At 41.4% G+C, this 26,561-nt stretch overlaps 1 protein-coding gene across 3 annotated transcripts in view; it reads right to left on the bottom strand.

Annotated features, from left to right (window-relative positions):
- Nucleotides 1-267: 267 nt before the first annotated feature.
- Nucleotides 268-26,561, bottom strand: part of LOC115156994 (tenascin-R) — a 136,564-nt gene continuing 110,270 nt past the window's right edge. For all 3 annotated transcript variants that reach the window (XM_029704820.1, XM_029704822.1, XM_029704821.1), the window contains 10 exons: nucleotides 24,443-24,586; nucleotides 20,715-20,834; nucleotides 19,837-19,980; nucleotides 17,340-17,470; nucleotides 13,385-13,517; nucleotides 12,946-13,097; nucleotides 10,025-10,121; nucleotides 6,499-6,660; nucleotides 5,568-5,731; nucleotides 268-4,903 (listed from right to left, as the gene is read on the bottom strand). In XM_029704820.1, the coding sequence (XP_029560680.1) occupies nucleotides 4,781-4,903; nucleotides 5,568-5,731; nucleotides 6,499-6,660; nucleotides 10,025-10,121; nucleotides 12,946-13,097; nucleotides 13,385-13,517; nucleotides 17,340-17,470; nucleotides 19,837-19,980; nucleotides 20,715-20,834; nucleotides 24,443-24,586 (1,370 nt within the window). In that variant the 3' untranslated portion in view covers nucleotides 268-4,780. The remainder of the gene's footprint in view (nucleotides 4,904-5,567; nucleotides 5,732-6,498; nucleotides 6,661-10,024; nucleotides 10,122-12,945; nucleotides 13,098-13,384; nucleotides 13,518-17,339; nucleotides 17,471-19,836; nucleotides 19,981-20,714; nucleotides 20,835-24,442; nucleotides 24,587-26,561) is intronic.

Genomic DNA, 26,561 nt, shown 5'->3' with positions numbered 1-26,561 from the left:
GTTAGCGTCTAGTTTGATGGCAGACCCTTTGCTGCAGCCACCACAGAGAACCCCATCATCATCAAAACAAACTATCCGTGTGAGTTACTGAGAAGACATTCTTTGTAAAAATAGGCCAAGAGATAAGAAGAGTTTTGAATTATTTAAAAAACTATTGGTGTGATTGAAATTATTGTTAGATTGTTGTGTTTATTTATAAAGCATGTGAAATGAAGTTGAGACAAAAAAGGACATCTGAAACAAGAACTGCACTTTTTAACAGCAAAATTGACAATTGGAATATTTTATTAATATGTAGAAAATGTATTAAAAAAAGGAACTATACAGTACATGTTTTAAGTTAAACTAGAACTAATCTCATCGGTAATATCCAGGATTATCCAACACAATCCAGATACTCATCAAAAGAACTTTTCCACAGTCCCAACCTTCCTTCACATTCTTCATGGCAAATAATACAGATAGCATAGAACTGGGATCTTAATCCAAACAGGTAAAGTACACATTTCAACAATCCTTGTGGCTATTTCTCAGCTAAATAGTAATGTTGCATCAACTGACAAATTAATTACATAGCTGTGTCTAGTAGTCATAAATACAATGAAATAAATAAAGGACAGGAAATGATTCCACTCATTAACTATGCCTGATTAAATCCCACAACAAAGGAACAGATTGTGGGTTTGAGTTGTGATCCAGTGTGAGTTGTTTCTCCAGTGCATTGTGAACCGGTGATTGGTAAAGTAATGGAGGGAAGACTGACAATTCTGAAACACTAGATTATCTTTTTCCATCTGCTATGCAAATGATTAATAGAGTGAAGTCTGTTCTCAACATTGTTGGATAAATGCAGTCTTTTGATTACACTCCCTTCCTCCCACAGAAAATTCTTCAAACCTTCTCTCAGATGTAAATACAAAGATCTGCATGCTGTGCACCAGATAAAACAGAGAGATACTTTATAGTATCTCATCTGCTCAAATAGAAGAGCAGACCACATGTTAAGTTGGCCCTCTGGTTATGGCGTTCGAAAACAGGCTGTGTCCCAAATGGCACCCTATTTCCTATTTAGTAAAATACTTTTGACCAGGACCATAGGGCTCTGCCCAACTGAGCTACTTTTGACCAGGGCCATAGGGCTCTGGACAAAAGTAGTGCACAAAATAGGGAATAGGGTGCCATATGGGATGCACCCCAAATTCACCTATTGATCTGATCCTCCTACCACAGCTCCTGGTGGAGCAACAGCAACAACATTCCCTTGGAAAGCATACTAAGAGGGTAACAGCAATATTAGTCCTACAGCATATCAATAGGTTAAATGTGTAATTCGGATTTTTTTTTAATTATGTAGGCTATTTCATGTTGGATCATTTACTTATCTATTATGAGTGGCATGTGACATATCCATGTCGAAGCACTTATTATCCTAGGCCAATGTAATCATCTTAAAGTGATGGGATAATTCACCCACAATCTGCATGATTTTTGTACAGCCATGCAATTGTCCCTTAGTTAATTTACACATGGACTGTGATGAACTGTGATTAAAGCATTAGAGTATATTCTGCAAGGTTGATTATGTGTTGAACTGCAGTCCTATTATGTCAAAATCTGTTTCTACTCATGAGGCATCAGAACCATAGAAATAGAATCACAGTGGTCTGTGTTACTCCCATTCTAGTTATTCCATTCTATAATAATCAGAACTATACATTCACCCTCCTTCAAGTGATGGCATGGAAGCAATAGTAGCAACGATAGTGGCAGGTATAAGGGGCCAGACTGTTTCCCCCAAAACGTAAGTGGTAATCACATTATTCAACATATTATTCTGCTTCAGCAATGTCTGGTGGAGGTCTGACGACGCCTGGGAGAGGTATACTTGATCTACATGACTCGGTTTTCACAGCTTATGGAGTTAGTAACAGCATCGCATATACTATTCCTGTCACATATGTGCAATGTGTTGTCTACAGTAGTCCTGAAGTGCAAAGGCACGAAAAATTACTTTATATTCAGCATATTGAGATTCTATTATCTTTCTTACTGACAATACATTTTCTTCTGTGAAGAGTTTATCTCGCTTTTATTACCCTCCTCAGTATTCCTCGATCTGTTTATATTCTTTTAGCACTCAGCATTTTCGCAGCCATCATTGATTACATGCATTTGTATTTGAGGTTCCCTCAATAGCTAGATGTCCTATTACATCACAAGCCAATGGATAACAGTGGCTTAATGCTCTAATACCTTTCATTCAAAATTCAAGCAGAATTTTTTAGATATTCTCTCTTTTGCTCCACTGAAACAACATCAAAACAGGTAAGGGGATTTAGTCACTCCAATTGAAACATAACTTTACCAGCTCAGACTTGAATTCTTGGCAGAGATTCTGGGGGTTGAAATACTGACAAGCGTAACAGGGGTGTGAAGGAAAAGGCTATGACTTACAGAAAGGAATCATAACATAAATAAGAACTACAGTATACATGTCCTGAAGTTTGGAATAGGCCTTCTGGATAATCTTGTCAGAACACCTCACCTAACCAAATGTTTTGTGGACAATAACGCTGTATAATTCTGATTGATTGACAATTATAAATTCTGAAAGACAGCGTGACTTTTTTTGGGAGGAGTCAATAAGCATTCGGGTTAGAATTTGGGCACACCAGGATTTGCCAAAAGAGACACCTCTTTTGTTACATACAGTACATTCCATCTGTTATCTACAGAGCTTCATCACTCTCATTCCTTGTACAAAATGCACTGAGACAAACAGTAGTTAGTCTACGTAGTTAATAAATAAGTACACACCCTATTCTAGTAAAAACGAAACAATGTCTTGCTCAGGGAGTTCGGATGCATTGCATTAACAGCTCTGAAACAGTTACTGGACGAGTGGAATTCTGAGGAGAAATTCAACACTTAAATACAATAATATTCTCATTACACATTTGTTATTACCATGGAGGTGTTGCTCATACTGTTAGTATGCAGTAGGCTCCTCCCTTCTCAAAACAAGTCTGTCTTAACAACTATGATTAGAACAATAGGGGAAGTAGTATCAGCGTTTCATAAAGCTCCTGATTCCTATACCGATATATTAGTACCAGCAGTCTACAGGATGGACAATTACCAATGTTTTAAGTCATCAAGTCTAAAGGACAGTGAATAACCAAAAACATATACAGTTATTATGTTACAAACACACTGTGTGGTTGGTAGAGTTTGTAGAGATTGGGTGAGAGAAAATAAAGTTAATTGGTCAATAAAAACCACAAAAAACGGAGAACAATACTAAATGAAATGGTTTGATGAAAATGATAAGTAGAAATGCAGTGTATTCATCCATCAAATGTACAGTGAGGACAAGAGGGGTTCGCTATAGCAGGCCAAATGTTACTTGCTCTGGTGGCGTAACACAGTTAGACAGTAAATACGGGTGAGACAGGAAGAATGAACTGTATATAGGACGACTATTGAACACCATAACATAATAAATGTGTATAAATGAGCTTACCAGTTTCAAATAATACTGACAAAGAACAAGTGCTCAGAATGTAACCATGACAATTGTTTCTGAGATTAAAACCAAGTATCCCCCCCAAACAATCTGCTGAAGTGAGGATGAGGTGACAAAGAAAGGGAGCTCTGTTGACAGTTTCTCTTCAGCAAATCTTTGGTTTCATGTCTGAACAATTATTAGCACCATCACTGCAAGTAACATAATGGGGAAACATTTGAGAGTGCTAATTCATATACAGTATCTTTATATCACTTTATATTTGTTTGTGGAGTTGGAATTTCCTCAAGGAGAATACCGTATGTGAATATTGGTCAATAATGTTATATATTTCAGTTATACAGGGCAGTATAAAGACCAGTATTGAATGACAGTGGTCATACTATGTATAACCTCAGTGCAAATAACTTGCTCACTGTTATTTTGTTAATAAATGGGCACTGGAGAATAAGCTTGTACATTTCAAGTTGAGCACAATCATTGTTTGGTGCTCAACGTTTCTTCCATTCCAATCAGGGTGTGGATTTTGGATTTTATTTTACATTCAAAAGTAAATTAGCCACATGGACATAAATATATAAATAACTGATGTTGAATCCACTATTACAGGCTGGTACAGTATGTCACTTGGTGATGGCTAATACTGATTAGCTCATTATGAGTGACAATGGTTCGTCTATGTCCAATGAATTGCTCCATGCAGGCATTTGTCTATAAAACCCATAGAGGGTTGCTATTTCAATAAAAATCTCAATAACAAGGTATCAAATCATATCATGTAATAAATTGACTTTTACCATATCAGTTATAAAAATAGAGATATCTTACATGTTTAAGGGCATATAGAATTTGGTTAAAATTACTATTTTTAAACGGGAGAAATAATCCTAGCTCTCATGTACTCGTATTTTATAGATAGAGAGAAGTTCATGAACTCTACTCTGAGCTCACCAGGACAGGGCAACTGGCTAAACACAAAAACCCAGTGGTTTACATCTCTTCCTATATTAGCAAATAGATACAGTAGCCTCAAAATTCAGATTGACTCACACTATGTTTCACTCATTTCACTAGTGGAGTGAAACAAACACGAAACAGAACTGAATTCAGTCTGGTTTTCCGGGCTAGCAAACGTAACCATTGTCATTCAATTGTTCTAATAAATGACATAGCTCATCCTATTGTCTTTCAGCCTTACGTAAAAGTGGGAACAGCTAGCTGGATTGGGGGTAAGAGTGTACAGGGGTAAAGGGTTTATTCTGGAGGAGTGGACCTCCTTCGCTTGCCACTGATGCTGCGGTAGTTAAATGGCCTCATCTTCATCTCCACGAATGGGATAGAGAACTCATGACCCTTCCAGTTATGCCAGTTGATACCCTGTAAGATCAAGAGAGGACATTGGTTAGAAACCTACACTGACATATTAGTTATGTAACTTTCGATTACATATTGCTTATGTGCCAAGTGAGATAGGTTTAGATATTGTTCTCAAATGGTCAGTTCACTTCTAATTTGAATGTAACATCCTCAGCTTTCTCCTTATTATCAGACCAACCTTTTTCCTTACAATGGTATTTCCTAGAGTATTGAAATGTTCAGCAACATTTTGGACATTGGAACAAAGTTTCATTATATTTGGTGGTTTGAACTCACTGTGGTCATTGTAACTCAGCATTCAATTAGTGGATAAAAGTATGCAGACAGTCTTATCTTACCTACAGTACAATGTAGCTAGTTCCTCTTGTTATGTCTTTCTGGTTTCATTTCATGTCATCATAAGGTTGAGGAGATTGGGAAACTGCTGAATTTGTGTGATGTTGCAAGCCTTTTGTAGTAGCCTCACCAAAAGCTCTTTACAAGATTTGTACTTTTTAACAAAATCACACTGGTGGAAAAGCAGCAGGAGCTTTAAAGTATAATACAAAGGAGCTGGCCTTACTGCCTTCACTTTCTTTATGTCTTTAATTGAAATGACAGGGACTGTGGTCTTTAATGTCAGTCGTCACCGCTCAGTCACAGTATGGAGAACAGGGACACTCACCTGACTGTGTCTCGACTCGCCATATTTTCCATTCAGGTTGGCCCGATGGCAGTTTTTGTACCACCAGGCTCCTTTGTAGGACAGAGCACAGTTGGTCACAGCAATGTCATTGTCTCTGTCCTTGGTGGAGAAGGGACGGCCTTGGTGATAGATCAGTGCGTCCCCTGTGACAGGGAATGGAAATAAATTAAATAGAAGGAAGCAGCACAAGACATGTGCACACTGACAGTCTGAACTGAATAATACTGCAGGGCTAGAGCCAAGTGGTGGGTGGATGGGATTAAATAAGTACTTTTCCTTCAAGACACCATAAGAGAGATGGAAGAGAATGGCTTTTATGGTTTTCTAAAGAAATGTATTTTGATCGTCAATTGCACACAAGGTCCAACCAATACTTGACTTCCTCTTTTAACTCAACCCCTCTAAATTGGAGAGGTTTGGGGGGCTGCCACATTGGGCGCCAAGGGAGCTGCTGTTGTGGGGGGGGACGGGGATGGGTTAACTGCCTCGATCAAGAGCAGAATGACAGATTCTTCACCTTGTCAGTTCGGGATTTGAGCTAACAACCTTTAACTGCTAGGCTATCGGGTTCAGTATTACGCCTCTCTTCAATGTTAAAAGTAATATACTGTACATTTAATAGGGATACCTAGTACTGAATGCATTCAACTGAAATGTGTCTTCCCCATTTAACCCAACCCCTCTGAATCAGAGAGGTGCGGGGGACATCCACATCTTCAGTGCCCAGGGAACAGTGGGTTAACTGCCTTTCTCAGGGGGAGAACAACAGATGTGTACCTTGTCAGCTCAGGGATTCGATCCAGCAACCTTTCAGTTACTGGCCCAACGCTCTAATCACTAGGCTACCTGCCGATCAGTTGCTTGATCTTAAATCAGTGGCACGTAGAGAAGAGTGTAAATAAATGCTCACCAGCTGTGCCATTATACTCTCCTATCCTGAGTTTGTATAAATTCCTGGCATCTCCGATGGCGAACTTGTCATAGTTGGCATAGACAGACTCCTGGCCATCCTTCATGTCGATCCGGAGCTCGTAGCGACCTTGAGCTGCAAGCTTCTGTATGTTGTCCAAACCTGAAGAAGAAAAAGAGATAACCAATGGCAGTTCAAATAATAAACTGCGTGGTTCGAGCCCTGAATGCCGATATGCTGACAGCCGTGGTATATCAGACCGTATACCACGGGTATGACAAAACATTTCTTTTTACTGCTCTAATTACGTTGGTAACCAGTTTATAATAGCAATAAGTCACCTCAGGGGTTTGTGATATATGGCCAATATACCACAGCTAAGCGCTGTGTCCAGGCACTTCACATTGCGTCGTGCTTAAGAACAGCCCTTAGCCGTGGTATATTGGCCATATACCACACCTCCTTGGGCCTTATTGCTTAATTAACTCACTCAAGTCTGATATTAACTTCTACCTGAACCTTGACATGGTAAGAACCGATGCACACAGGAAATGACATAGAGATAAGAGGAGGCGGACAGTGAAGTGAAATTTGTCCATATCTTCCAGTCAACGGTCTTTGGTCCATTTGGCCTTGCTGCCGCTGCTGCTGCCAGCCCAGAGCCCAGCCAGGCTGTGATAAGGACCAGGGAGATTAGACCTTGCTTTCCCAGGATAACAAATCTCCTCACTTGGCAGGGATGTTTCAAATTTAACCTCAAGCTAGAAATCATATGATGTTGTAGATGCCTCATGATAGCAGATAGCATTTTTTTTTACCCCATGAAAAAGTTGAAGCCTCTGATGATAAGCATTGGGCTGAACGAGGGAGAAACTGGGCTCGGGCTCCGACATATCAGCAAAAGATACAATCGGCATTACAAACAAAAGAAATCCCTGGTGACAGGGGAAAGGCAATTGGTGTCATAAGATTTGTTAAGCATTGAGTGAAGTCCAATTTGCCAGTGCATAATGCAGGATCATCTGCTATTAACCTGATAGCAAAGCTTTTGCGTCAGCTTGATTAGAAATAGCCAGCAGGATTAAAAATGCATTTGGAGGCTGTATTCTGTTCTCACTATATCTCATAAATTAACATCTCTTATCATTTTAGTACCCAGCTTACTCCTACACTTCCACAGAAATGAAGGGGCAAATGAAAAAGAGCGATAATGATCGCATATTGCACAACTGCGTCAGTTTCTTTATAATACGTCTTCAAATTGACAATATATTTGGCCAGGGTCGGGTTAGTGAGTCAGACTAATGGATATCACCGCAGCTGAAATGAAAATGTTCTGTTTTCAACTACTGATAGTAGCATCTGTTAATTCCTGTTTCTTCACTGTGAGGCAACCTTAATGTGAAGTGTTTCCCTGCAGAAAGAGCTGTTCTGTCCGTGCGGCACGATGTCGGATAAAAAAAAGATCAGGTGTGCTTACATCATCTGAAGCCCACTATCATGTCCTTTGAGAGCACCACTATTCTCCTCTTGAGGTCATATCTATACCATATCAGTGTCAGTCACAGGAATGGTACAGTACATGGCTACAGTGCTCCTGTCATGGCAGGAGGTGTTTTTGCAGTGTGGACAGACAGTTATCTATTAGTATGAGACTGGGCAAGGAGGAGCATTGGGTGTGCTTGTCAGAGCCAGAGGTGACCTCCTACTGTGTAGTTAATGACAGACAGGGGATATGGGATGGGCCTGGCAGTGTAGACTGGAGCTGCATCCTAAATGGCACAGTATTTCCTATACTGTATACTGCAACACTTTGGTCAAAAATAGTGCACTATATAGGGAATAGGGAGCCATTTGGAATGCAGCCTGGCTCAGCCAGAGCTGACGCCTACCGTCCCCAGCAGGAGTGAGCACAGCACTGAGTCAGCAGGAATGAAACAGGTCTTAAGGAATATCTACTGGGTGAGAAGTGCTTTTAGCTTTTACCAATCAGGAATGAGTCAGGATTCATACTGGTTTCCCAGCACATTGGATCTGTGTCATTAGTAGATGATATACTGAAGTACAGCTTGGTTAGGAACGTAGTGGCAATTGGTGACATAGAAAGAGGCATGACAAAGACTGGGGACTAATGTTCTGCAGGGTCATCGATTTTCTGCAATGTTCTAAAGCAGGGGTGTCAAACGCATTCCATGGAGGGCCTAGTGTTTGAAGGTTTTTGGTGTTTCCTTTCAATTAAGACCTAGACAACCAGGTTAAGACCTAGACAACCAGGTTAAGACCTAGACAACCAGGTTAAGACCTAGACAACCAGGTTAAGACCTAGACAACCAGGTTAAGACCAAGACAACCAGGTTAAGACCTAGACAACCAGGTTAAGACCTAGACAACCAGGTTAAGACCTAGACAACCAGGTGAGGGGAGTTCTTTACTAATTAGTCATCTTAATTCATCAGTCCAGTACAAGGGAGGAGCGAAAACCCACAGACACTCGGCCCTCCGTGGAATGAGTTTGACACGTGTTCTAATGGTTAAATCCATTAACAATCATTTTTTTGGTTATGAAAGTGTACTCTACTGTGATTCTATTTTTCTAATAAAAGTACAAAAACTAGTTCTCAAGGTTGGGATCTCTGCTATGAAATATTGATGTTCACGTCATCTTTTATCCATTTACAAAAACAACAACATGAAAACTAGCCCATGAAGAAACATTGTTCATTTCTAGCTTTTCTAATGAATATAATTATGGATGTTATAATGAATTTAATTATGGATGTTATAATGAATATCATTATGGAGGTTATAATGAATATAATTATGGATGTTATAATGAATATCATTATGGATGTTATAATGAATATAATTATGACTGTTATAATCAATATAATTATGAATGTTATAATCAATATAATTATGAATGTTATAATGAATATAATTATGGATGTTATAATGAATATCATTATGGATGTTATAATGAATATCATTATGGATGTTATAATGAATATCATTATGGATGTTATAATGAATATCATTATGGATGTTATAATGAATATAATTATGGATGTTATAATGAATTTTGCAGAAATATTCCAGAGTGCATCAAAGGAGAGCGCCCTTTTGTTTTGTATCAAAATCAAAGCATTTATGAAAAACAATTACCATGTAATCTCAGCGAGAAATGAGAGCTGAATACATCCATTAATAAATCACAGAGCTAGTATTTGTGAAGTGAAGTAATGAAAGAAAGAGAGGAGAGAGAGAGACTAGAAACAACAGACTAGGAACAACAGACTAAAAACAAATGTGTAAATTAAGTCAACTGTTAATCCTGCTGTGGGAGAGATAAGCAGAAGCAGAGACTCCAACACAAACACAAAGGCCCCCTATTCCTATATTAAATAGTGTACAAAACTACACACTCTACCCCAAGAGTGGGGGGTATCTCTCTAGAGCGCTAAGTAGCCCCGAGAGATACTTCCTAATAAGTGTTATGGGGCTGAAATGAGCTGTTGAGAAAATTTACCGAGCCAGAATTCATCCTCTAGGTTCCCAAAGCCAACCCTGTAGTCACTCCACTTCCTGGAGAAGTCGGTAAGGCCATTCTGACGACGTTGGAACACCTGGAACACAGACCAGATACAGAGTGAAGACCAGGTGGCAACACTTTGATTCCACCTACAGTTGTGGCAAAAAGTTTTGAGAATGACACAAATATTAATTTCCACAAAGTTTGCTGCTTCAGTGTCTTTAGATATTTTTGTCAGATGTTACTATGGAATACTGAAGTACACTGCTCAAAAAATAAAGGGAACACTTAAACAACACAATGTAACTCCAAGTCAATCACACTTCTGTGAAATCATACTGTCCACTTAGGAAGCAACACTGATTGACAATAAATGTCACATGCTGTTGTGCAAATGGAATAGACAACAGGTGGAAATTATAGGCAATTAGCAAGACACCCCCAATAAAGGAGTGGTTTAGCAGGTGGTGACCACAGACCACTTCTCAGTTCCAATGCTTCCTGGCTGATGTTTAGGTCACTTTTGAATGCTGGCGGTGCTTTCACTCTAGTGGTAGCATGAGACGGAGTCTACAACCCACACAAGCGGCTCAGGTAGTGCAGCTCATCCAGGATGGCACATCAATGCGAGCTGTGGCAAGAAGGTTTGCTGTGTCTGTCAGCGTAGTGTCCAGAGCATGGAGGCGCTACCAGGAGACAGGCCAGTACATCAGGAGATGTGGAGGAGGCCGTAGGAGGGCAACAATCCAGCAGCAGGACCGCTACCTCCGCCTTTGTGCAAGGAGGAGCAGGAGGAGCACTGCCAGAGCCCTGCAAAATGACCTCCGGCAGGCCACAAATGTGCATGTGTCTGCTCAAACGGTCAGCTTACAGCCCAACACCGTGCAGGACGTTTGGCATTTGCCAGAGAACACCAAGATTGGCAAATTCGCCACTGACGCCCTGTGCTCTTCACAGATGAAAGCAGGTTCACACTGAGCACATGTGACAGACGTGACAGAGTCTGGAGATGCCGTGGAGAACGTTCTGCTGCCTGCAACATCCTCCAGCATGACCGGTTTGGCGGTGGGTCAGTCATGGTGTGGGGTGGCATTTCTTTGGGGGGCCGCACAGCCCTCCATGTGCTCGCCAGAGGTAGCCTGACTGCCATTAGGTACCGAGATGAGATCCTCAGACCCCTTGTGAGACCATATACTGGTGCGGTTGGCCCTGGGTTCCTCCTAATGCAAGACAATGCTAGACCTCATGTGGCTGGAGTGTGTCAGCAGTTCCTGCAAGAGGAAGGCATTGATGCTAAGGACTGGCCCGCCTGTTCCCCAGACCTGAATCCAATTGAGCACATCTGGGACATCATGTCTCGCTCCATCCACCAACGCCACGTTGCACCACAGACTGTCCAGGAGTTGGCGGATGCTTTAGTCCAGGTCTGGGAGGAGATCCCTCAGGAGACCATCCGCCACCTCATCAGGAGCATGCTCAGGCGTTGTAGGGAGGTCATACAGGCACGTGGAAGCCACACACACCACTGAGCCTCATTTTGACTTGTTTTAAGGACATTACATCAAAGTTGGATGTGCCTGTAGTGTGGTTTCCCACTTTAATTTTGAGTGTGACTGCAAATCCAGACCTCCATGGGTTGATAAATTCGATTTCCATTGATTATTTCTGTGTGATTTTGTTGTCAGCACATTCAAATATGTAAAGAAAAAAGTAGTTAATAAGATTATTTCATTCATTCAGATCTAGGATGTGTTATTTTAGTGTTCCCTTAATTTTTTTGAGCAGTGTATATGTTCGTCACCAAACTGTTCCTGGATGTTTGGGAGAAGTTGCTCTCGGAGGATGTGTTGGTACCATTCTTTATTCATGGCTGTGTTCTTAGGCAAAAGCAACCCCACACATGAATGGTCTCAGGATGCTTTACTGTTGGCATTACACAGGACTGATGGTAGCGCTCACCTTGTCTTCTCCGGACAAGCTTTTTTTCAGATGCCCCGAACAATCGGAAAGGGGATTCATCAGAGAAAATGACTTCACCCCAGTCCTCAGCAGTCCAATCCCTGTACCTTTTGTAGAATATCAGTCTGTCCCTGATGTTTTTCCTGGAGAGAAGTGGCTTTTTTGCTGCCCTTCTTGACACCAGGCCATCCTCCAAAAGTCTTCGCCTCACTGTGCGTGCAGATGCACTCACACCTGCCTGCTGCCATTCCTGAGCAAGCTCTGTACTGGTGGTGCCCCGATCCCGCAGCTGAATCAACTTTAGGAGACGGTCCTGGCGCTTGCTGGACTTTGGCGCTTGAACCACTCTCCTTGAAGTTCTTGATGATCCGATAAATGGTTGATTTAGGTGCAATCTTACTGGCAGCAATATCCTTGCCTGTGAAGCCCTTTTTGTGCAAAGCAATGATGACGGCACGTGTTTCCTTGCAGGTAACCATGATTGACAGGGGAAGAACAATGATTCCAAGCACCACCCTCCTTTTGAAGCTTCCAGTCTGTTATTCGAACTCAATCAGCATGACAGAGTGATCTTCAGCCTTGTCCTCGTCAACACTCACACCTGTGTTAATGAGAGAATCACTGACATGATGTCAGCTGGTCCTTTTGTGGCAGGGCTGAAATGCAGTGGAAATGTTTTTTGGGGATTCAGTTCATTTGCATGGCAATGACGGACTTTGCAATTAATTGCAATTCATCTGATCACTCTTCATAACATTCTGGAATATATGCAAATTGCCATCATACAAACTGAGGCAGCAGACTTTGTGAAAATTAATATTTGTGTCATTCCCAAACCTTTTGGCCACAACTGTACATATTGACAAAGTACATGTCCCAAATGGCACCCTATGCACTATAATGTTTGGTGTTGTTGGGGTTTTGACTGCAAGGTATATCTCTTGCTATGAGACACTTACGATCCAGCCTCCTTCGTCTGTGGTCATATCACAGTAGACCTGCACTCCCTGATTGGCATCTCTGTTGATGTAGATGGTGTAGACGCCGCTCAGGGACTCCCCGTTCAGCAGATGCTGGGCACAGTTCTGAGGGGTGGCAAACAGACGGTTTCCTGGAGCGGAGAAGAACAGAACACATGACATCCACTCAACATAATGGAGAATGACGAGGACTGGGCCCTCAACTGATATAGGGTCCGTTTTTTAGATCATAATGAATAAGATTATATGGCCAGGGGGGATCTGATTCTAGATCAGCTATCATACTCTGAGATGCTTATTGAATATGGGCCTGAAATCTGGATAGAGTGTGGAGTGGGGATGAATGGTACGTGTGTGTGTGTGTGTGCGCTTGAGAGCATGTGTGTGCGCTTGTGTGTGTGCGTGCATGTGTGTTTACCTGTTGTGAAGGCCGTAGAGATGATATCGCTGGTCTCTAATCCCCTGGCAGCCTGCAACCTCACAGTGTATTCTGTGGTCTCTGCCAGGCCCTCCAGACGGATCCACGTGTCTTCTGCATCCAGGATCAGCTCCTGTAGCACCACACACACACACACCACAGAGGGGAGAACACACAGATAAGGGAGCGGTAACTGATCCTAGATCAGCACTCCTATTCTGAGGCGCTTTGTGAATGCAGGCCCTGATCTGATAATCCCTGTTGTTATGAATAGGAGTGTAAGCACAGCATATACCTAGGGTTTTTAACATCATTTATGGGCCTGTGAGTGCATACGGTACAGCAAATAGCTTTAGCTAGATCCAATCCAAACAAGTGTACAGCAGATAGTAACCCATAGGGGTGATTCTATCTGACTCCTACCAACAAACAACAAAAGCACCCAGGCACATTTACAGACATAAAACATTTATGTCAGGCCCATATAAATGTGGAATTCATTTTTCAGTGTTGTTGGCCCTTGTACAACTCTGCCCTGTGTTTTTCTAAATGATAAGAGGGAGAACTAAAAAGGAGAGGAAAAGGACCTTATCAGACACTGGTGCTATAAGGAGCTGCCAGGAAGAAGAAGAATGGCTATTTCAGTCTAAAACTCAAGACGGCTCAGTTCCCTTTCATTGTTTTTGACAAATCCACTTTTATCAAGCTTATCTTCTGTCGCAGAGTGGATGGCATACCATTTTTCTCAGAGATCTCTTTTTCTGGCAGATGAAATAAAAAATAGATTTCGGTGATGAGCTCTCTAGGAGCTGGCCGTGACAGGAGCGTTGAACTGCTGCATCTGATGAGGCTTTGAGCCATATGAAATATCTATGAAGAACTGAATGAAATATTGGAAAAAGTGACACATTTTAAGACAACATGTTGTGTGAATTATGCAGCTAAATCAGGATTGCAATGGAACTGACAATGTTTCGCTGTAGTTTTTTTGTTAAGAGTAATATTTTATCTAATCTGGAAGGTCAACATATGATTCATAATCAAACTAACACAGATTACTGTGGTGAATATGAGGATTATATTAGCAGAGAGAACAGGTTGGGAAGAATTTATGGGGACTGAAATTAACCTAAGCAGAGTAAAACAACAGAGCTTGTTAATAAAACCAAATCCTCTGTGCATGACTGACACCCACTGGACAAACACAAGCACCAAAAACACACAAGGTCAATATAGTGTTGGTGTGTGTTCGTGAGTGTGCATGCATGTGTGTTGAAAGATATATAGAGTTGAAGTCGGAAGTTTACATTCACTTAGGTTGGAGTCTTTAAAACTTGTTTTTCAACCACTCCACAAAATTCTTGTTAACAAACTATAGTTTTGGCAAGTCGGTTAGGATATCTACTTTGTGCATGACACAAGTAATTTTTCCGACAATTGTTTACAGACAGATTATTTCACTTATAATTCACTGTGTCACAATTCCAGTGGGTTAGAAGTTCACATACACTAAGTTGACTGTGCCTTCAAACAGCTTGGAAAATTCCAGAAAATTATGTCATGGCTTTAGAAGCTTCTGATAGGCTAATTGACATCATGACATCATCACCTCCACAAGTCTGGTTCATCTTTGGGAGCAATTTCCAAACGCCTGAAGGTACCACGTTCATCTGTACAAACAATAGTATGCAAGTATAAACACCATGGGACCACGCAGCCGTCATACTGCTCAGGAAGGAGACACGTTCTGTCTCCTAGAGATGAACCTACTTTGGTGCAAAAAGTGCAAATCAATCCCAGAACAACAGCAAAGGACCTTGTGAAGATGCTGGAGGAAGCAGGTACAAAAGTATCTATATCCACAGTAAAACGAGTCCTATATCGACATAACCCAGCAAGGAAGAAGCCACTACTCCAAAACCACCATAAAAAAAGCCAGACTATGGTTTGCAACTGCATATGGGGACAAAGATAGTACTTTTTGGAGAAATGTCCTCTGGTCTGATGAAACAAAAATAGAACTGTTTGGCCATAATGACCATCGTTATGTTTGGAGGAAAAAGGGGGAGGCTTGCAAGCCGTTGTACACCATCCCAACTGTGAAGCACGGGGGTGGCAGCATCATGTTGTGGGGATGCTTTGCTGCAAGAGGGACTGGTGCACTTCACAAAATAGATGACATCATGAGGCAGGAAAAGTATGTGAATATATTGAAGCAATATCTCAAGACATCAGTCAGGAAGGTAAAGCTTGGTTGCAAATGGGTCTTCCAAATGGACAATGACCCCAAGCATACTTCCAAAGTTGTGGCAAAATGGCTTAAGGACAACAAAGTCAAGGTATTGGAGTGGCCATCACAAGCCCTGACCTCAATCCCATAGAACATTTGTGGGCAGAACTGAAAAAGTGTGTGCGAGCAAGGAGGCCTACAAACCTGACTCAGTTACACCAGCTCTGTCAGGAGGAATGGGCCATAATTCACCCAACCTATTGTGGGAAGCTTGTGGAAGGCTACCCGAAACGTTTGACCCAAGTTAAACAATTTAAATGCAATGCTACCGAATACTAATTGAGTGTATGTAAACTTCTGACCCACTGGGAATGTGATGAAAGAAATAAAAGCTGAAAAAAATCATTCTCTCTACTATTATTCTGACATTTCACATTCTTAAAATAAAGTGGTGATCCTAACTGACCTAAAACAGGGAATGGTTACTAGCATTAAATGTCAGGAAATGTGAAAAACGTATTTGGCTAAGGTGTATGTAAACTTCCGACTATATATATATATATATATATATATATAGTCGGAAGTTTACATACACCTTAGCCAAATACATATATATAGCCAAATATATATATATATAGCCTTAGCCAAAAACATATATATATATATACATATATATATAGATTTTTTTTTTTAAAGATTAAAAGCTAGTTAAGATAAAGACCATGAGAACAGTCCAGTGTTGGGCACTTCGTCCCAAATAGCATCCTATTCCTGATATAGTGCACTGTTTGACCAGGGCACATAGGGCTCTGGTCATATGTAGTGCACTATATAGGGAATAGGTTGCTATTTGGGACGCATTCTTGGGCTCTGCCTGAATGATGTAATTAGTTGAGAGAGATATCTGCTGTAGAATATCAGGGGAAATTGTTCCTGGTGAGTCATTAATAGGCATATTGCAACGGAATAACCTTCCTAATCTATTTTATTAATATTACTCAGCTACATCAAAGAATGTAATTAAAATGAAAACGTTTCCAGGAGTCAAATTAAAAGATCTAAACGGCTCTATTGCCGAGTAGAGCTGTGCAATGGGTCTGTACTAAGCGGTCATTTGTCTGGGAGATATTTACACTGTTTTGGTAGCTTCAAAACACTACCGGTAACGGTCATATTACGGCTCATGTATTATCAATCATATCTCTTAGGAGGACCTTTGGCTTAATGATACAGCATCGTGTGGGAATTTGATTGGAAACTCATAGAAAAAGATAACCCTTACAAAAAAAGGTTGCCGTTTTAAAACTGCAGTAAAAGTGCAGTAACTGCATGTGACTGTGATATTTTGGACGCAGTAAATGCAGAATAACTGCGGTGTACTGCAGTTGAACTGCAGTTACACTGCACTCTGACTGCAATCTTTTTTCGTAAGGGAAGGCAGTGTTTTGGTGGCCTGATTGCTAGTCCGTGCTATGATGCCAATTCCTTGTCACTCATTGTCATGCCAATGTTTGACTTGAAAATGACAACAATGGAGAAAACAAGAGCACAGACAGATATGGGAAAGGCTAGTCTTTTGGCAGCTTGAAAACACTACACGTAACACGTATGGCTCATATTAATTTCCCATTTGGCTTGATACTACAGTATGTACAGTTCAGTGTGTGTCTGTGAATGGGAACTCCTGTTGATAAAGTTAGATACGCCCTACTGTATTCTGCCTACCTTTCTGCTGCCATCGGCTGATTTGTATGTAAGCATGTAGTTGTCGATGTCTGCGATGGGCGGTTGCCAGGAGATGAGGGCACTGCGGTGGTTCACCTCGCTGGCCGTTAGGTTCAAAGGAGCGTCCATGGCTAGAGGGGAGCAATCAGATAGCAGATAACTATATCCCTGTTCCAAGGAGTGTCCATGGCTAGAGGGGAGAAATCAGATAGCAGATAACTATATCCCTGTTCCATTGAGTCAAATCATTAGTGGCTACAGTATGTCCATTTCTAGTATCCAAATACTGTACTTAAATTGAGAAAGTTGCCCAATTATGATCTATCTCCTAATTTGATGAACACCCCTCTTGCGGACCTTAGTTGGAGTCACCCTGCTGCGAATGCATTCTAATTGTCCTTAACCCAGCATCCTTTACTGCTCAAAAATAATCAGCCTACCTGTGCTCAAGGGCTCATCGACAGATTTTTCATCTAGTTGGCGCGGAGATTTGTACCAGCGACCTTTCGGTTACTGGCCCAAAGCTCTTGACCACTAAGCTACCTGCTGCCTGCTCTTGTTCCGGTTTCACTCCTTTTCCTATCTCGCTCTCCTCCTGTTGTCCTCAGGTGTTTTCAGGGGAGATCTATGACAGTTCAGTAATTAACAGTGTTTTACCACTGATAGCCTCAGGCCTCAGGACTGAAGGACTTTCTACATGAGATGCAATGACATCTCCACACAGCAGTAGTACCCACTAGAGAAATTACAATGTGGGTGTCCACACTGCCATATCTGCCTCTTCGAGGTCTTATCTGACAGACTGCCATTCTCGTCCTCTCTCCTCAACATGACTGTAATGCCTGAGAGGGCGTTAATCTTAATTTTCCTTTCATCCCCTTTAATTTTGATAGCATCTTTTCAAGCCATCACAATGCCTACACTTCTCTCTTTTGTTCTCTCTCTCTCTCTCTCTCTCTCTCTCTCTCTCTCTCTCATTCTCTCTCTCTCATTCTCTTTAGTTATACCCCATGCGAACACTATTCTGAGAGATGGAGTTTTTGGACATATAATGTAGAGGTGTCTCAACATGCAAACAGATGGCAAGTGAAGAAAATCAGTAAATCTCCCTCCTGTTTCCATCAAGAAACAATTAATAAGTGAATCCCCACTGGTTCAGGTGGATACTAAACCAAAGTACTTATTTTGAAGACACATTATCATTTCTAAAACTTCCCTAAATAAAATCTCTCTCGCTGGTCAAGTATTTTAGAAATTGAGTCAGCAAATAACTTTATGTTCATAAGAGGCCATCAACACAGGCACATTTTTATCAGAGCATAACAGTCAGCTAAAACAAAGCGTAAGGGGAGAATAACCGCATCGAAAATTAAGTAACACCCAAATTAAAAATGAAAAGTCTCTGAAGTCTGGTGAACTTGGCTACCCCGTCCAGTGATTACGTGTCAACATCAGAGAACAAGGCTGGCCCTTGAGTAGCAAAACCAATGGCCTGTGACACTTTTAGACAAATTAATTTGTCGAAAAACAGTGTCTATAAATTAAGTTTTGCAAAGCGAACTGGTTGATTAAATAAATATACTGGAATTGCCCCTCCTCAAAAGCCCCCAAAATCTACTAGTTGGTCTTTTTTTCTGGACATTTGTTTGTGAACACTATACGGGCAGCAGCCCACTTGGTCTGAAAATGTTCATGTGGTTCCACTATAGTGCAGCCTGGGCCACGCTGCTCCCTTGGGGATATTAATGCCCTGCTGCTGACAGAATTGTTTTGTTCATGAAACACTGAAAATAAAGTTCAGGGCCCGGTTGCACAAAACATCTTAAGTACATTTTCCCCTTATCTTTTCCCTTAAAGTTTCGTAACTTTAAGTCAGTTGCACAAAACATTTTAAGGCAAATCTCCCCCTTAACCCTTAAATGAAGTGAAAAAGTTAAGGGTGCCCATGAAGTCCCTTAAGTGCTTCATTCAGTATGGATATCAATGTAAAACGCATTTGTGGAGGTGAATGTTGCTTTCCTCTACCCTGGTTTCGAAAAGAAAACATCCATCAGCAAGCTAGATAGCTAAACAATGAAAGGTGCATAATCCATGGCTACATAGCAATGTGTCTAGGTAGCTACCTACTCTGCTAACTTGACGTGCTAGAAAGTAATAGAAACAAGTTCATATTAGGACAGCCTCAGTCTTGGCAACTGAGATTTTTGTTTTTTTATGTATGAGACTGAGGTTGTCCTAATATGACACTGTATACCAGCATTAGAGACGTGGTCAGTCAGTGATCACACTGCAAGGGCCTCAATGAGAGGGGAAATTATTCATGTTGCTAATTAGACACACTTTAACTAAGAGATGTGAGAGGGCACACGTTAATTGAATCGAAGTACGTTTCAAGGAGTTTTAAGTAGCTTGCCTTGCTCTCAGTAGTCTTTGTGGGCTAGTTCTGAATGGGTAGGTGGAACAGTAAGTAGCTAAGCAAGTAAAGTACGTAACATACGTGTTGCAAAGTTGGCGATGACCGTTCCACTGGTCAGGGGTCCCTTGGTAGCATAGAGGGCTACAGAGTAGGTGGTGCTAGGCAAGAGCTTAGTGAGCTGGTGCTCCTGTTTCCCACCCTCCACCAGGAAGGTGTCGGCTGTCACTTAAGGAGAAGGAGGAACACAAAGACTTACATTAGAATAGGGGAATACATGAGATTGTAAACAAACCTGGCGTTTATGATTACATTAAACAATTTGAATATATAACAGTTGCCTAGGATATGCACAGTCACGGTCAGCGTTGGTAGATTGGGGTCCCTATGGCTGTTATTATTGGTCAGGTTTAATTGCATGTTGCTGAAATCAATTTCACTTAAATTCACAATTTCTTATTTGCTTGCGCGACTAAACTTTGTATAACCAATCTAGATAAATTGCCTGTTTAATGAATGGCTTACTATATCCTTAGAAATAGGTTCCGTGTTGATGATGAAAAATAACAGGTTAACAAACCATTTCTGCCAAGATGTTATTGCCTAGATGAGTCTGGATTAGTAAATGAGAAATTACACTTAATGAACACACTAAAGAGTCAATAGAGCACATTGGCAAGAGGTTGCTGAAGAACCATCATTTGTGGCCATATTGATGAAAGTGGCATCGACTAACAGGTTGATGTCTGAGCTGATTTCCAAGTAGCTGTCCTAGGCCACAGCCCAAATGGCAGGCTATTCCAAATATAGTGCACTACTTTTGACCAGAGCTCTATGTGTAATAGGGTGCCATTTGGGACACAGAGCTAGACTTTCTCTCAGAGTCGACCTGGCAGGAGTCCACACGCTCCACCCCTGTGGCGGAGATACATAGTTTGTGAGAAGAGAATAAGTCTGCCTACCCTGGTTGCAGGTGAGGGTGAGCACGTAGTTGTCAACGCTGGACAGAGGAGGGTTCCACTGCAATAAAGCTCCTTGTGGGGTAATGTTGAGGGCTGTCAGTTCCATTGGCATGTCCATCGCTGTATCAAAGAGAGAAAGACAGAGATGAATATAAAAAAGTGGGTCAGAGTGGTTCACAGATCCCACCCCATCACTTTACTAAATTCCATTTACTGTATGTTCCAATTACAGACCACCATGTGGACAATACTGTATACTTCTGCAGAGAAGTATATAGTCCACATGGTACCGCAAGAACCATTCTTGAGAACACAGAAGAAAACAGCTTGCATCCAAACATTAATAGTTCTAGACCACACCCTCATTACTGGGAAACAGCTAAGATCATATCTAGGAATCATAATCACACTGCCTCACATCTCGCACCGTGGATAGAATGGGTTTAATTACACTCATTACTTTAAATATTTAATTGAATCCAATGAAAGCTGACAATTTTAAATGAAATAAAATGTAATTAGATTAGATTGAATAAGCCGAAACTACTTAATCAGTCAAAGCATGTAATAATGTAATCATCAATCTCTGTGTAGTTATGATATGGCTGACTATGTGCCCCAACCAGACCAAAACCTTACTTGAAGGGTATCCAAGGACTTCAGCACACATTCAATACCCCATTTATACCACATCCATAAGCAGAAGCCTACATAAGCATTGTATAAATTAAAGTATGTACTGTAGCTTATGGGGTAAAAATGTTTTATGAAGTTCTTGGTACCCTTCAAGTAAAGTGTTACACATTGCCCTGCCTGTTTGAATGCTGGTCAGCTACAGTATCAATACAATGCAGAAACATACACCCAGAGTCTGCTGAGCCACAGTACGTCTCTGTCCCGGCCACAGCCATCAGCTGGACAGTTGACAGTGAATCGTGGACACTCATTACCTTTGGAATTGCAGCTAGCGCCTCGGTGCCTGACAACGGTCGCTACCCGGCAGGCAGGACTCTCCAGCGACTGCAGAAAACTTTCCCTTAGTGCGAAGGAGGATCTTAACAAGTTGACTGTGTTCGTGCTTCTGGCCTGAAGTGGGGCGCCAGCCCAGTTCGGGGCAGAGCTTCTCATCTGACAATCTGGATTTCGAGGCACTTTTATCAAATTCTCATCTCTCTCTCATATAGAAGGTAACCCTCTGCGCCCCATTTGTCAGAGCGAGCGCCTCTCTCCATAATATGTTTTATCTCGCTCTTGCTGAATCACACCACAGTGGAATGATATTCTTCAGGCTATGACCCTGTTTTAATGAGCCCTGCCATTTGTCCTAAAATGCTCCTTCACATCACTTTGTGAAACACGGCCTGAGATTCATCATAGCGTCTCCTCTGACAATAAGTTATTAGAAAAGTAAACTCTATAACTACGAAATAGTATTGTGTGCTTTTTTCTCGTTTTTAATTACACTGTGATACTGTACACTCATAGATTTTTTTTTGCAAAAGGATCCTGCGGCTGTCCCCACAGGACAACCCTTTTTGCTTCCCGGTAGAACTCTTTTGGCTTCAACAGAGTGTTCTACATGGAACCAAAAAGTCTTCTACCTGGAACTCAAAGAGGTTCTTCAAAGGGTTCTCGTATGGGAACAGTCAAAGAACCCTTTTGGTTCCATATAGCACCTTTTTGTAGTGAAAATTGAGTTTTTTTTGTGTATTTGGGGTGTTATGTAGCAGCAAATATGTATTTTCTAAGCATTTGTATTCTATTCAAGTGTAAAAAAAATACAATACAAATAAATTAACCTCTACAGGATCGGTGTGTCCCCCGCGGTACGGTTGAGCTAACGTAGGCTAATGTGATTAGCATGAGGTTGTAAGTAACAAGAACATTTCCCAGGACATAGACATAACTCATATGGGCAGAAAGCTTTAATGTTTGTTAATCTAACTGCACTGTGCAATTTACAGTAGCTATTACAGTGAAATAATACCATGCTATTGTTTGAAGAGGGTGCACAGTTATGAACTTGAACATGTATTAACAAACCGATTAGGAACATTTGAGCAGTCTTGATACAACATTTTGAACAGAAATACAATGGTTCATTGGATCAGTCTAAAACTTTGCACTTACACTGCTTCCATCTAGTGGCCAAAATCTAAATTGCGCCTAGATTCCTAAGTCATATATTGGCCTTTCATTTCAAAGATGATGAATAAAAAAAAATTAAAAATTCTTTGTATTATCTTTTACTAGATCTAATGTGTTATATTCGCCTACATTAATTTCACATTTACACAAACTTCAAATTGTTTCCTTTCAAATGGTATCAAGAATATGCATATCCTTGCTTCAGGTCCTGAGCTACAGGCAGTTAGATTTGGGCAGGTCATTTTAGGCTAAAATTGAAAAAAAGGGTCCGATCCTTAAATGAATTTAATGATGCCACTCTGGCATTTTATTTCTCCAGGCTATCCCCTGGAGCTATTACAGTAGCAGCACCATGGGCCCTGCTTCATTAGAAGAAGAGTTGGCAAATGCAGAGCACTTTCTTCCGCTTTAAAGGTGGAGAGCAGCACAAGCAGAGACACTTGAATTTGTGCTCTTTCTACCTCTCACTCTATCCGTCTCTCTCTCTGTCTCTCTCTCTGTCTCTCTCTCTCTCTGTCTCTCTCTCTCTCTGTCTGTCTATCTCTTCTGTCTCTCTCTTCTGTCTCTCTCTTCTGTCTCTCTCTTCTGTCTCTCTTCTCTAGTTATGAGCCTGCTGATTTTGGAGCAGAAATCTCTAACTGGCTCATCAGTATGTGGCGGTGCACTTCAGGATCAGCTGAATGATTATGCATGCAGTGGAGAGCTGGTTAAGCCCAGGTTAGTGGAGTTCACTTCACACACAGAGGAGCTGCTGCAGCCTACACACCTCTCTCTGGTGGTTCACTAGCAGTGAAATATATCTCACATCTCACATAGATCAATGCTGAGAGGTCTATCTGACTGACTGACTGATATACTGACAGAGGAAATGCTGAGACAGATAGGAGGAGAGGCTACCAATTATAAGGTCAAGGGGGTAACAGTAACTACATTCACTGCGGCAGCAATGAGAGGCAGGTAGCCAGACATTATTCTACTGTCTGTATGTCTGTGTTGGAACACAATTTCTCAGTGTGCAGCTGGCGATGTAAGCGTTCCACAGAGTTGGCACTAGGAATAAAATTCACTGAAAAGACAGAACATTCCATTTATCTTTGAAATAGGCAATGTCTGACTCCAGAACATTTTGTCCCCCCATCTCAGACCCCTAGGAGCAGACATATAATAACAACGCTAGCTATCATTTTTGTATACAAGATAAATTATTGAACAAAACAAAATTGCATTAGTTGTTCTGTAGAATTGTGCAGGATGTGGAGACAAAGATTCCATAAATACAATATGTACACAATGTGTGCATTGACTTGGAGCAAAAACATTTGACAAATTGTGCGGTCTCTTTACATAGTCACTTTCTATAGTGGCATTGTGGCTGAGATAGTAAGGGGTGAGGGGTACCAAAACATTTAGTGTAGTATATGGAATAATATGTGGAGTGGAATGTGGATACAAAAATTATATTAATAATTATACAATGTACCATGATAATACAATGTACATTTGGACCAGTAAAAATGTACAGGGGCATAGTGGCATTGTGGCTGAGATTGAAGTTTGCTCCTTATGGTGACCATACTGACCTGTGAAGACACTGGTGGTGATGGACTTGCTTTCCTGGCTTCCCCTCACGGCGTTCAGGTTGATCTCATACTCTGTTGCCGGGTGGAGGCTGGACAGGGTGTAGTTGGTCACGTCTTTGTCAATCACGATGCTGTCCACTCGCCCTGAGGAAAATGAAATAAAAAGTATTTAAATCTCATTTCGCACTGTTACTGCTGTCATGCTATCTTTCCTCCACGAGACCATGGAATAACAGTTTGGTATTTTATTTAAAGGCCCAGTGCAGTCAAATGTAACATTTTCATTTGAGGAGACTAACACTGTAAAGGGGTGGAAAAAGTGATCAGTTTTATTTCCCAATAGTTGCCGGTTGAAAATATAATCTACACAGGACCTTCTAATCAGCAGGTTTTGCACGGATGGAGTTTTGGCTTGCCTGGTGGGCGTTAGACCAATAACAAAGCAAGTTCCAAACCTTTCTGCCAATAATAGCTCGTTTTCAGGTTACATATATCTCCCATTAAGCCCGTCCGCTCTGGTGGATTGATCCATGCTGTGTTTAAAGAAACAGTCAGAGGTCACCAAGCGCAATATAGCTTCAGCGTGTAAATCAGCTAGAAAGATGTGTCGGCATCGAGTAATTGTCTCTGGCCCCCTCCCAGTTAGGGGGAGTGATGAGCTCTACAGCAGAGTCTCACAACTCAATCGCTGGATGAAAACTGTTTTCTGCCCCTCCCAAAAGATAGAATTTGTAGATAACTGGCCCTCTTTCTGGGATTCACCCACAAACAGGACCAAGCCTGGCCTGCTGAGGAGTGACGGACTCCATCCTAGCTGGAGGGGTGCTCTCATCTTATCTACGAACATAGACAGGGCTCTAACTCCTCTAGCTCCACAATGAAATAGGGTGCAGGCCAGGCAACAGGCTGTTAGCCAGCCTGCCAGCTTAGTGGAGTCTGCCACGAGCACAGTTAGCGTAGTCAGCTCAGCTTTCCCCATTGAGACCGTGTCTGTGCCTCGATCTTGGTTGGGCAAAATTAAAAATGGCGGTGTTCGCTTCAGTAATCTTACTAGTATAAAGACCTCCTCCATTCCTGCCATTATTGAAAGAGATTGTGATCCTTCACATCTCAAAATTGGGTTACTTAATGTTAGATCCCTCACTTCCAAGGCAGTTATAGTCAATGAACTAATCACTGATCATAATCTTGATGTGATTGGCCTGACTGAAACATGGCTTAAGCCTGATGAATTTACTGTGTTAAATGAGGCCTCACCCCCTGGTTACACTAGTGACCAAACCCCCCGTGCATCCGGCAAAGGCGGAGGTGTTGCTAACATTTACGATAGCAAATTTCAATTTACAAAAAAAAAAACAATGACGTTTTCGTCTTTTGAGCTTCTAGTCATGAAATCTATGCAGCCTACTCAATCACTTTTTATAGCTACTGTTTACAGGCCTCCTGGGCCATATGCAGTGTTCCTTACTGAGTTCCCTGAATTCCTATCGGATCTTGTAGTCATAGCAGATAATATTCTAATTTTTGGTGACTTTAACATTCACATGGAAAAGTCCACAGACCCACTCCAAAAGGCTTTCGGAGCCATCATCGACTCAGTGGGTTTTGTCCAACATGTCTCTGGACCTACTCACTGCCACAGTCATACTCTGGACCTAGTTTTGTCCCATGGAATAAATGTTGTGGATCTTAATGTTTTTCCTCATAATCCTGGATTATCGGACCACCATTTTATTGCGTTTACAATTGCGACAAATAATCTGCTCAGACCCCAACCAAGGAAGATTAAAAGTCGTGCTATAAATTCTCAGACAACCCAAAGATTCCTTGATGCCCTTCCAGACTCCCTCTGCCTACCCAAGGACGTCAGAGGACAAGAATCAGTTAACCACCTAACCGAGGAACTCAATTCAACCTTGCGCAATACCCTAGATGCAGTTGCACCCCTAAAAATTAAAAACATCTGTCATAAGAAACTAGCTCCCTGGTATACAGAAAATACACGAGCTCTGAAGCAAGCTTCCAGAAAATTGGAACGGAAATGGCGCCACACTAAACTGGAAGTCTTCCGACTAGCTTGGAAAGACAGTACCGTGCAGTATCGAAGAGCCCTCACTGC

Source organism: Salmo trutta, chromosome 21 (assembly GCF_901001165.1).
Source record: "Salmo trutta chromosome 21, fSalTru1.1, whole genome shotgun sequence".
NCBI lineage: Eukaryota > Metazoa > Chordata > Actinopteri > Salmoniformes > Salmonidae > Salmo > Salmo trutta.
Note: the sequence above shows the minus strand (reverse complement) of the source record. Positions and strands in the feature narration are given on the sequence as shown.